Below are 13,215 nucleotides of genomic sequence, written 5' to 3' on the forward strand. Positions count from 1 at the left end.
TCGATCCATGTGAATGGACAGCACAGCAGTATGTGCTGTCCACATAAGCCTGAAAATCAGGGAGAGGCTGAATTATAACAGGAGGATGGGGCGGGGGGGACCAGTAACAGGCCAGATTGGCCGTCGCGGCAACAAGCACCAAACTCTGGCGCCGTGCGTAAACCGACCCGCCTGGCAGAGTGGTGCGCCACGAGACCCCACTCCACAGCGGGATGACACCACGCTCCACATGGCCACCAGTGTTCTGTCAAAACAACCAATTCATCGAGACCTCCAATCACGTCACTCACCGTTTCTGTAAACCATCAGTAATTGGAGCTTTCGGTGAATTGCTGTATTGACACAACATTGGCAACAGTATACAGTCCGGTACACAAAGAGTTTGCTGTTTTGTCAGCACAGCGGCAAACGAGGACAAACTGGTCTTGCTGAGGATGGGCAGGAAACGGCCTGAGTGCACCAGGTTGAAAACCAAATGCCCCCCAGTGGACGGATGGAGGAATTGCAGCTGTGATGTTATCTTTTTTTTTTTTCCATAAAAGTTTTTATTGTGAACAAAGTGATGTTACACAGTTTTTACATACAATAGGTATATAGACAACATAAACCTTATTAACATGACTTATCTCACTGAAGCATAGCGAGTCAGATATATGTTTAACAGCAAATTAAACAGAAATATAAAGGAGTAAAACAGCCTCGAACTTGAGGTTTACCTCATCATCTGAGATCAGGAACCGTTTAATACAGGAATGTCACTTTGATTATGGTTTCAAAATTAAGGGGCTAGTTAGAGAAGTGGTAGTATATATTTAGATATAAGTCCGTTTGTTTATTCCTGAGCACGTGTGGAAGTATTGGGCTTGTAAGGTGGGGTATGTCTGTATGGGGAGTTAGTCTCGTCAGTTTTTAAGATGTGAGGAGTAAATGGCAAATTATACACATAAGTTAGGGTAGTCATGGGGATAGATAAATGGTTAACGTCGTCTGATCAGTTGGGGTAGGGATGTAGAAAGGGGAAAAGACATAGAAATGAGTGGGATTAAGGATAAAGTGAAAGACAAACATGGGGAAGGGAAAGAGGGAACTGGGGCATCCCCTCCCCAGTCTCCACCGAGCTTCAAGGGTATGAAGGTTTTCGTGGGAAGATCCCTGTCTGAAGGGGATTCCCCCCGGGATCCGCATTAGGGCGGGAATGGGCGAATCAGCGAGTTTTGTTGAGAAAGTATGTTACTCAAAGGAGTTATTTGGCTTATTTCAGTCAGTCATTGTAGGAGGATTCGGGACGGTTTGGCCTCATGATGGAAGTATATCTCTCTGTGGTGCAGAAGTGGGTCCAACAGGCCCACGTTCGGGAGTATTTTGATGGCGAATCTTTTGCAATGTGGATTAGTTCCTCCATTTCAGCCACTTTGCCCACACGAGAGAACCATTCAGACAAAGTTGGGGTACAGGGGGATCTCCAGTGGGCTGAGATGCATAATTTGGCTGCGTTGATCATATGTACCCCCAGAGATTTTCTGTATGTGTGGGCTGAAGTGGAGGAATGGTGGAGAATGAGCCTAGCTGAAGTATAGTCTAGAGGGTATGTGGTTACTTGGGAGGTAATGTCATGAACCTGTTTCCAGAAAGTCTGGAGAAGAGGGCAGGACCACCAGATGTGTAAAAATGTACCTATTTCATTGGAGCATCTCCAACATTTGTTTGACGTCTCAGGATTAAATTTGTTTAGTAATTCAGGTGTACGGTACCATCGGGATAGGGTTTTGTAGTTATTCTCTTGTATCGTGACATTGAGGGAGCCTTTGTGTGCTATTGTGAAAATTCCTTCCCAGTTCACTTCCGTTAGGTCTATTTGAAGTTCCCTTTCCCAAACCTGGCAAGCTTTGGTGTCTTTAGGGGAAGTCAAGGCATAAAGCATAGAGTGGGTGTTTGCAATCAGGTGTTGTTGCGGTGTGGTTTGGGAGCATAAGTTTTCAAATGGGGTTAACTCTCTGGATAGGGATGTGTTTCGGTTCGTTGTTTTGAGAAAATGACGAAGTAATTCCATAGCAGGAGGGGTTTGCCCCCTGCATTTGTTGGAAATGAAGTACGGTTTAGAAATTTGCCATCCTTAAAGAAGTGTTGGGCTGACATGTCTTTGTGTGGCCAAGTATCTTTGAGGAAAATGTTGGACATCCCCTAAACAAAGGCTGGGTTAAGTCAGATAGGTGTAAGGGGCCCTGGGTTAGAGGAAATTTTGAATTTCTTACATACCTCCCTAAAGCTCCTGAGGGTGGGTTCTATTAGGGGATGTTCTTTTAGGGTTCTGAGAATATGGCACTGGAGAATCCAGGGGGTGTTTCTAATGGACAAGTGGGAATAACAGCCTTCTAGTCTCACCCAATCTTTAACCCCCTCGTGTACTGACCAATCTACAATTCGTCCCAGATGGCAAGCTCTGGAGTAGTTTTGCAAGTCTGGTAGACCAATACCCCCTTTAGTTTTGGGTTTCGAGAGTTGGGCGAAGCTTATCCTTGGGCGCTTGTGTTTCCAAAGAAACTTCAGGGATTGTTGTTTAATTGTTTGAAAGAAAGCTGCAGGGAGTTTGATGGGGATTGTTTGTAGCAGATATAGGATATGAGGGAGCACATTCATCTTCAGGATGGCCGCACGGCCGAACCATGAGAAATGGGGTTTATCCCATCTGCGTAGGTCATCTGAGATTGTGCGAATCAACAGGGTGAAGTTTTTAGTGTATAGGTCCGATAGGTGTGTGGTCAATTGGATTCCCAAATATGTGATGGCGTTCTGTTTCCATACAAAGGGAAAATTATTTTGGCATTGGGAGACTAGATCTTTCGGGAGAGATATGTTGAGGGCATGGGATTTTGAGAAGTTAATCTTTAGGTTGGATATTTGACGAAATAGGTCAAAATCTCTGAGCAGGTTTGGGATCGAGGTAAGTGGATCACTTAAAAATAGCAGGATGTCATTGGCGAAGGCCGCTATTTTATACGTATGTCCTGCAATGGGTATGCCTTTAATATTCTCGTTCGATCGTAGGCAACGTAGTAGGGGTTCTAGGGTTAAAATAAAAAGGATAGGGGACAGTGGGCACCCTTGCCTCGTTCCATTCCGGATGGAGAAGGCGTCTGACAGGTGGCCATTGACTTTGACTTTTGCTGTTGTTGTGGTGTATAGGGACATAATTAGGTTGAACATTCGGTTCTGTAGACCTAAGTGGCGTAAAACCGCCCCCAGGTAGTCCCAAGCCAGCCTGTCAAACGCCTTCTCTGCATCCAGGGATAGAAAGAAGCCTCTTTGTTTTTGGGAGGTTAGCCAATGGTTTAAGTTAATTGCCTTAATGGTGTTGTCCCTGGCCTCTCTGCCAGGAACAAATCCAACCTGGTCTTTCCCTATTATTGCGGGAAGGAGGGGAAGGAGCCGGTTTGCTAAAATTTTGGCAAATAATTTAAGATCTACATTGAGTAGGGAGATTGGTCTGTAACTGGTGACTGATGTGGTGTCCTTCCCCTCCTTCGGGATGACCGTGATATGCGCTTCTAGTAATCTGTGAAAGGGTAATGTTGTTGAGGTTAGGGAGTTGAATGTCTTCAGAAACGGGGCTGAGAGTATATCTACAAAAGTCTTATAATAAGGTGCTGAAAAGCCGTCTGGGCCAGGGCTTTTGCCCGTTTTTAGTTGTTTAATCGCTCTCTTGAGTTCCTCCTCGGATATGGGGTTGTCCAAGTCACGGGCATCTTCCCGGGGTATGGGTTTGGGGCTGAACTCTTTGAGGAAATCTGTAATAAGGGCTTTTCTAGAGGTTTGGCCTACAGTTGCTTCGGTTTGCTGTGGTATATTATAAAGTTCTGTGTAGTAGCGTTCAAATTGAGATGCTACGTCTGCTGAATTTGAGCTTGAGTTGCCTAAAGGATCTTTTATGGTGTGGATATTAGTGCTAGCTTTCTTAGTTTGGATAGCTCTGGCTAGTAGTCTCCCGCACTTGTTTCCCTGCTCATAAAATAGCTTTTGATTTAGCATAAATTTGCATCTGGTTTTGCGGTTGAGGACTTCCAGAAGAAGTTTCCTAGTTTGTGTGAGTTCTAGGTATGTGTCTTGTGTCTGCGACTTCTTGTAAAGTAGTTCTAGTCTCTTTATTTTGTTAGTTAGTTCCCGTATAGTTGTTTGTTGTGCTTTTTCCCGATTGGCCTTAAGTGTGAGAAATTCCCCTTGGATGACACACTTGTGTGCCTCCCAAAGGGTGAGAGGTGCTGTTTCGGAGTTGTCATTTTCCCTGAAGTAGTTGCCTAGGCTAGTGCGGATGTGATTGGTGTCAATTTCTGAAGTGAGGAGAGATGGGTCTAGACGCCATATCTTCGTGACCAAGTTTCTTTCTGGGAAGGTAAGGGAGAGGGTAATCGGATGATGATCTGAGAGGAGTAGGGGTTCAATGGTGGCAGATTTTAAGAAGGGAAGATCTTTTTGGGAGAGAAAGAGGTAGTTTAGCCTGGAGTACCTGTTGTGAGGTGCGGAGAAGAAAGAGTAATCTTTCCCATTTGGGTGTAAGGTACGCCATGTGTCGTGTAGAAGGAGTTCCTGTATTTGTATCTTAATTTGTCTCAGTGCTCTGTAAGGTAGGGTGGAGGACCCCGATGAGGAATCTAGGATGGGCTGAAGTGTCACATTAAAATCGCCCCCAAGGATTGTAATCCCCGATTGAAAGCCTGCGAGGGTGGTTGCGATAGAGCGGAAGAAACTGACCTGGGGAGCATTGGGGCTGTAAATATTTGCTAAAGTGACCGTCCGATTATGGATGATTTCCTTTAGAAATAAATAGCGGCGCTCTGGATCTACTAGGGAATCTGTCAGATGCCAAGGAAGGTTTTTAGAGAGCAAGATCGAGACCCCCTTCATTTTGGCTAGAGAGTTAGTGGCATGGAAGGAAGTAGGGTACATACGGCTTGCTAGTTTAGGGGTATTGTTCGTGCAGAAGTGAGTTTCTTGCAGAAACACCACATCTGCTTTCAATTTACTCATCATGCTGAGGATTTGACTACGCTTCTCAGGGATATTTAGCCCTTTAACATTTTGAGAGACCACTTTGAGAGTGTTGTGTTGTGGATTAGAATGTAGGGGAGCCATGGTATTTGGGTAGTACCTGGTTGGTGTATTAGTCACAAGGTGGGGTTGCAGTTTACAAATGTGACCAATGTGGGTGGGTGGAATCTGTGGAGAATTATACGCCCTTAAAAGGTTTTTAATCGTTACAGTGGGGAATGCTACGGTGGAGACTAGGGGGGGTGAAACCCAGATATAGAAAGGGGGGAGGGGAGAGGGGGGGAGAGAGGGTATGGGAAGGGGGGGGTTGAGAGAAAGAAGGGAGGAGGTTAGTCAAGTGGGGTTTTTTAGCGAGGAGTAAGATGTACTGACCGGAGGTAAAAGTACTCCTGCTACCTTATCCTGTTAAGGGTTGAAACGTCCGGTGTGGGTCAACTAGGATAGTCACTGTCCTGTTGTGTGGAGGAGTGTAAAGTGTCCGGAGGAAGGTTCGTGAGATGTCCTGTCCGTGGGAGGTCGTCATAGGTCTATTCAACTTGTATGGAGGGAGCCTGCTTTCATAGCAAAGGGAAAAGACGTGGTGAAAGATCTCAGATTGATGTTGTGGTATCATTAACAGTCAACATTATAGACAATTGAAACATTAAACTTTAGACTATGTAGCGAGAGAGTATCTCGCTATGCTAGTAAACTCGGGGAGGTCGCCACCCTGACAGCAAGTATAAAGGCACAGGAAGAGTTGTTATACTAAACCATCTATAAACATATCTTAATAATAATAATGATACTAATAACAGTAATAATATTAATAATGAGTCGGACTTAGTGCAAATTATGATCTCGTGCTTGGTAATAGGGATTTACGGGAGCGTGAGGTAGCACAGCTTCAAGAAAGCTAGCTCGCTATAATTTAGAGGGGTAATTGGGCTATGGGGGGGGAAATGAGTATGGATTCATTGATGTTTAGGTGTATGAATTGGCCTAAATATGGTCCAATCAGTGGGTTAAGACAGAACTTCACCTCAAGCGGTTGCGCTTCCCAAGAATGGTCCATAGCTGTTCATGGTAATAATCATCAATGAGTTATGTATATAGTGGCTTTTTATGGGTATTCAGTTGTCAGTACAAAACTCAGCGGTTTTAGCCCTAGAGTTGCTAGTTCAATACAACCTGTCCACCATTAGGAAGCTTGTCCCACATGGAAGTCTCTGGTATGTGTACAGCGAGTAGGGGTGTGCTGTTTAAGGAGAGAGGCATTTTCCATGCGGGAAGAGCCCCCCTTCTTCCCGATACACATAGCAAGTAATTTAGCATAAGTATATTCAAAAAACATGAAGTATAAGTAAGGAAAAAAGAAAAAGAAAAAAGCCGAAAAGAAAGAACTCTATATGTAAATCAGAGCACGGTGGAGTACCGTAAGTTAAGCATCTAGCTTGTACTTGTCTCGGGTGCTCAGTCCATCTCGTTGGTGTATCATCTTTGGTCTGGAGAAGGTGCCTGGTTGTGTGGGGGGGGGTAGGGAGGGTAGGGAAGGGGAGGGAAGGGGGGGAGAGGAAAGGAAATGGAGAAAGGAGACCCAAGTGGTGCTATTAACTGCAGCGGAGGACTTCATGTGGATGATGGGGATCTATCCCAGGCTGTCAATCATAGCCTTAATAAAGGCTGACGGTTGAGTAAGGGTATTGGTGGGTCGCATGGTAGCCAGTTATTCGATCAGTTAATGTTCCACTGGTGATGTATTCGGCTTAAGTTCTGCTTCTTAGAGGTGTACTTTGGGTTCTGTTGGGGTCTGTGGAAGAGGGTTATCTCTCTGGGGAGGATGTCTTGTTGTTGAGTTGGTATGGAAAGAGAAAGCATGGGATCTTCAGGGGTTTCTGTACTTGTAGAAATGCAGTATTGTCTATCTGTATATGGTGGGGCCAGTCCGAGTCGAGTTTTAAATATTCCATTGCCGGATGGATTTCAGGCGCCGGTCATTTTGTTGTCCTGTCCTGGTTCTATGGCGCTGGGGCTTGGGTTGGGGTGGCGATCTAAGAAAGACGGCAACTCTGAACATGAGTTGTGTTGTTCTCAAGTATTTGGATGGGAGTCATTAAGACTGATCTGGCCTGGCCCGCCTGTGGGCCGGGGATGCTGTTGGGCTTTGTCGATCTCTATCCAGCTGATCCCTTTGAGGAAGTGGTCTTGGAGAGGATGATCTGTGCCTTCTAATGTGGAATTCATCTCTTACTGGGATAGCTTGCATGGAGTTGGTTCTTTGGAGCTGGGGGGTACGAAAAGCTCTATACCAGTCCGGGAGTTCGATGAATGGTATCTGTAGTGTATTGCAGAACCCCCTGAGATCTTCCGGGACTTTCAGATTGGCAGTGCGTCCAGCATTTGATGCAGATAGGCAAAAGGAAAATTTCCAGCGATATTGGATCCCCTTATGGCGTAATAGGTCAAGCAGCGGGCGCAGGTCTCTTCTGTTTTGCAGGGTTATGGGGGACAGATCTTGAAAAATCTTGATTTCTGCTCCCTGGTACAGCAAGCTGCGGCGTTCCCTAGCTCTTCTCAGGATGTCTTCCTTCAATCTGAAATTTATTAGGCAGCATATCACATCCCTGGGAGGGTCTGAGTCTCTGCCTCTAGGTTTAAGAGCTCTGTGTAGATGCTCATATTCAATGGGGGTCTCAGGGGGTCTACCCAGCAAATCATTGAAGATCTGGATCGTGGCCTGTGTAATGTGGTTCTGCTCAAGGGATTCAGGCATACCTCTTACCCGTATATTATGGCGGCGTCCGCAGTTGTCCAGATCTTCCATGCGTCTGTGTAAGTCTCTAAGCTGGCTATTGTACATCTGAGATGAGTGCTGTAGCTGTTGTAAGGTGGCATCATGGCGGGTTGTGGTTGTTTCTAGGTCATCAATCCACATATGCATCGATTGGATATCTCTCCTGAGATCTGTAAAAGCAGCAGCAAAAGAATCTTTTATGTCTGCTGCTACCGATCTGAGATCACTCATGTTAAGTGGTCGGGCAGCAGATGGGCTCTCCGTGCGCTGAGAGCTTCTCCTGGCAGGGCTGAGGCTGGAGGAGCGTGTTCCGGAGTAGGCCGGAGTTGAAGCCGGGGCCTCGCGTGATCGTGGCCGGAATATTTCCGGAATATTGTGCCCAGAGAGCGAGTCCGTGCCTCTGGGGGATTGGGACCGGGACCGGGACTGTGATGTTTTGTCCTTCGGTTTCCCCATGTTAGCTGCGATTAAGGGCTCCTGTAGTCAGCTTGCAGGACCTCCGTGGGACAGAGTGAGAAGTTCAGGCAGCCATTCCCATTCGGCACCAAGCCACGCCCCTCCGTGATGTTATCTTAATGCAATCAGAATTTATAAAGCATCATAAGGTCAGTCAATACAACGCATTTTCTGTAGATGAACACTTTAAACGCAGAGACCCAATTGAAAAGAGAAAAAAGAAAAAGGAAATGGTAAATGAATAAAAAGAGACAGATGCTGTGAAATGTAGAAATGATAATGCAATGAACGTAAAATAAAAATAAAAAATATAATATAAAACAAAGAGGAGAAAAAGATTAACCACTTCCTAACCGCTAGCCAAAAGACAGCTAAAGCATGGCTCTGTTGTTCCCGGAAGGGCATCAATGGACATCCTCCTGGAACCACACCCCTGGGGGGTGCATCCAGTGCCCTCTGAGATTGCCGTGTCCTTCAGACACAGCTGATCACAGATCAAGGTAAAGGGCCAATCGTAGCGCCCTTTACCATGTGATCATCTGCGCCCAATCACAGCTGATCACAGTGTAAACAGAATTGCCAGTAATCGGCCTTCATTTTCCCACGCACTGTCACAACGTGGTAACCGCCAATCCCGACAGGGGACATACACACAGATAATCAGGACACTGGTCATCATCAGTGCCCTGATTATCAGTGCAGCCTCAGTGCCAATCTGTGCCATCAATTCTGCCCATCAGTGCTGTCTATTAGTGCTGCATGTAAGTACAGCCTCATCGGTACCCATGAATGAATGAGAAAAAATACTTATTTGCAAAATTGTATAACAGAAACTAAGAAATTGTTTTTTTTTTCAAAAATGTTACATCATTTTTCATTTGTTTAGCAAAACATAAAAAAAACTGTGATGATCAAATGCCATCAAAAGAAAGCTCCATCTCTCTAAAAAAATTGATAAAAATTTCATATCCATACAGTGTTGCATGACCGCGCAATTGTCATTCAAAGTGTGACAGCGCTGAAAGCTGAAAGTTGGCCTGGGCAGGAAGGGGGTACAAGTGCCTGGTAAGCAAATGGTTAAAAAGCCTTCCTGTACAACTTAACCAGGACATGGTTGTGCAATTGCCTCAAATAACAGTCATCTTGGAATCCAGAGTACAAAATATAAATCAAAAAATTACATTTTTATTGGCTCTGTAACCAGTTTTTACATCAACCGTAGGATATCAAAGGGAATTATTGATACTCTCGGTGCATTTAGTGGACAATTAACTTTTGCTTGCTGTGATGAAATAATTACCACGATTGGAGATGCAGCGTGTCAGATTGACACCCCACACTCGCGATCTGCATGTTATCCTGATGGACGTCATATGATGCCCAGTCAGGATAACAGAACCACTTCCCGGCCATCAATCTGCTATAGGCCGGGCGGGAAGTGATTAAATAAAGGACTTGTCAAAAAGTTGCCTTGCATTTTATTTATTTTTGAAATGGGTAGGGGTACAATGTTCCCCATACCTACATGGGGGGGAGCTGGGATCTGAGGACCACCTTGTTAAAAGGGGGCTTCCAGATTCCGATAAGACCTCAGACCACAGACCCCTACAACCACAACCAAGGGTTGTGGGGAAGAGGCCCTTGTCCCAACATGGGAACAAGGTGCTTTGAGCTGGGGTAGGGGGCTGAGCCTTCCCTGCCCCAAAGCACCCACCCCCCATGTTGAGGGCATGTGGCCTGGTATTGTCCAGGGGGAGCGTTCGCTCGTCCCCACCCTTTCCTGGCCTGTCAGGCTGCATGCTTGTGTAAGGGTCAGGTATGTATTTTAGGGGCCTTGCACGCCATTTAAAAAATATATATTTTTTTTATTTTTTATATATTGCTGCCTGGCAATTGCAACCGCGAGTCAATGTGAATGTGATTTGACTTTTTTTTTTTAGAAATGTCAGGTTTGCTGCAGCATGTTCCATATATGCTACAGATGCACCACTTTACAGGCAGACTAAGGGGACCCCCAGGCACTATATTTAAAGGAATTTATCATTTTTATTGTTGCACTTTAAGGATCATTAAAATCACTGCTCTTTTATCATTTAAAAAATTAAGATATTTTTTTTTTATGGCCAATAACCTGCATATAAGCCTTCAAAATGGGGACTTTTGATTTATCATGTTCGACTCCCATAGACTTCAATGGAGTTTGCGGCTCGAGCCGAACTTTTCCCCTGTTCGGGAGTTCTGGTGCGAAGTGAACAGGGGGGTGTTTGGCCCTAAGGGTGTGGCAGGTTCTGCCACCTGCTGCATCCTTAGCAACCAATGACAGCAAGCAAGCTGTCATGTATAGTAGAGGTAGAAATACATCTACTATGCACACAACATTCGGCTCCTACTGAATTAGTAAAAATTCTGGCATTTGAATAAATGCCCAAACTGGCATAGTTTGTTTTTAAAGTTGTATTTGGACTGAACATTAAGCTCATCCTTACCTATGGGTAATTGTTTGCTGGTTAAAGGACCTTGTATGAATTATGGGGAAAACTATGTGCATTTTTTTTTTAAACTATTCCTAGCCATTCTCTTTACATGACCGAGAATTACTGGGCAGTAAATGAAAGGGTCAGATGATATCACTGGTTACTAAGGACGTGGCAGGTGCTGGTTCCTTGACAACAAGGAAGCTGTCATCTATCACAGTAGTAATACCGCAACTATACATGGTGTTCAGCTCCTGCCAAAAAAGTAAAAGGTATTTGCAATCTATTTGTAACCTGTTTTAGAGTATATACAAGGTACTTTCAGAACTAATATATTTTTACATTTTCAGGTGATACACCCAGTTTATGGAGAAGATGGAGAATATGGAGAAGATGGAGACAGAGCATGCATTTTAAGGATAGAATCAAAATGGCAAATTCCATGGCGGAATCCTGAACATGTCGTTGACTGTAGATAGTGAAATGAAAATTGCCTATTGTTTGCTTTTTATGGCTTGGCTTAATAACCACTTGTACAAAAGACATGTGTAGTATGTCCTATGCCCTCTTACAAGTGACAACATTTCCCAGCTGTCAAAATGACATCCAGGAGTTGCTGTATAGATAGAGCAGCTGTAAATGCTGCCTCTGTCAAAAAATAGAATACAGCATTTACAAATCCTGTTCAGACAGAACAGAGAGAGATAGAGAGATACAAAGCACTATTGCTACTTAATTTGATATGTTTTATTCATCTATATTATACAGTATGTCAAAGGGATGAGCTTCATTCAGCATATATTGTCAATAAAAGCAACCGGACATGTAAAAGAAAAGTTGTTTTTTTTTCTTAAATAGTATGTTTTCTATTCAACCCCTAGTTAACCATTAGTTTATTATAATCAGCCCTAATTAACTCTTTCTTCCCCTTCTACCTTTAACTGTTATTTTCTTGCTGATTTGGTTTTTGTTTGTCTATTTCCATGTTTCTAACCAATGATGTGTTTTGGTTATTTGTGTTGCTCATAATTTTTTAGTATTGCATGCAAAATATGTGTAATAAGTGTAAAATTGGTAAAAAAAAAACAAAAAAAAAATCGGAATCATAATTCTAGTGTTATTTTAATGGGATGAATTATAGATAAAAATTGTATACTTTTTATCAACAGTAATTCCGCGTACACACGGCCAGACTTCCTGACAGAAAAAGTCCGATGGGAGCTTTCGGTCGGACATTCCGACCGTGTGTATGCCCCATCGGACTCTGTTGGTATTTCCGACGGACTCAGATATAGAACATGTTCTAAATCTTTCCGTCGGAAATGCCGACGGAGTTTAGCCGGTTGGCAAGTCCGGCCGTGTGTATGCGGCATTACACTTTTTTGATTTCAAAATTGGCACTGATCAAACATGAGACGTTTTTGAAGTTTTACCACTTTTTTGTCTATAGATTGTGTCAAAAATAAAAACATATTTGCAAGACAATATCACATTATTTGTCCTTTATAATGTGAAGTTAAGTAATGACCAAGTGCTTGGTGAATAAACAAGCCCATAGCAGAAATGTACGAATTGTTGTGGTCCTTGGGGGGGTGTACAAGGTATGAGAAATTAATTGGATGAGGACAGGATCGAGTCAAATGCAAACATAATTCATATAAATAGGAACTTGGAAATGAAAAAAAAAAGTATTCCTAAAGGAAAGAATTAGGTTTTTACAAATGTTTAGAATGTGGCGATCAAGAAAGACCTAGAAGTTTTGTAGCACATCTACAAGGGAGCATTTCAAACAATAAAGAGGTTGGAAATCTAACAGTAAAAAATAAAAATGGATATGTTCACTGTTCAAAAAAAAAAATTAGACCTGACCTAAAGTGTTCAAATACATCCAAGGCTAGTTTAAAGATTTGGCAGAATGACTCTTTCTCCCAATAATTTTACAGAGGACAAGGCAGCGTCAGGAGTTTGTCATATTATGTTTTTCTAGTAGTTTTCATTGATCATGTTCTAGCTTTAACAGTCCCCAGCCCCAACATACTCATTATTCAGACATCAAATGGCTCCATCAGTTTGTTTCTTCATTAATGGACTTCATCAGGAATGATCACCAGTGAGCACATGCAGATCTGCGTATGACTCGTATTTTTAATAGAGCACAAGTGCAGTAAGGTCACCATACACCTAGTCCATTGATGATTCCTCCAGCCTCATAGCTGAAGGTCTGTAGTGAGATACTCCACTTATCGGGGTCATATTGCTTTGCAGGCTCCAATGCAAAAAAAAAGTGTATGAAACCAATATTTGTGCATTCAAGGTGGACTTAGGCTCCATTCACACTTGTGCGACTTGTCATGCAACTTTAGACAGAAAAAAAAAACACTCACAAGGAGTGTGGATCCTCTAATGGGACTTTGTATTGGGTCACTAACAACTTAGTATAATAGAGAAGGGGAGGAGATTGGACAAGGG

The 13,215-nt window shown here is 43.5% G+C and overlaps 1 protein-coding gene across 1 annotated transcript in view; it reads left to right on the forward strand.

The window, feature by feature from the left end:
• LOC141112934 (uncharacterized) overlaps positions 1 to 11,920 on the forward strand; it is a 39,633-nt gene extending 27,713 nt beyond the window's left edge. The window contains exon 4 of the mRNA XM_073606036.1: positions 11,097 to 11,920. Within this exon, the coding sequence (XP_073462137.1) occupies positions 11,097 to 11,203 (107 nt within the window). The 3' untranslated portion in view covers positions 11,204 to 11,920. The remainder of the gene's footprint in view (positions 1 to 11,096) is intronic.
• Positions 11,921 to 13,215: the final 1,295 nt, after the last annotated feature.

Source organism: Aquarana catesbeiana, linkage group LG11 (assembly GCF_042186555.1).
Source record: "Aquarana catesbeiana isolate 2022-GZ linkage group LG11, ASM4218655v1, whole genome shotgun sequence".
Taxonomy (NCBI): Eukaryota; Metazoa; Chordata; class Amphibia; order Anura; family Ranidae; genus Aquarana; species Aquarana catesbeiana.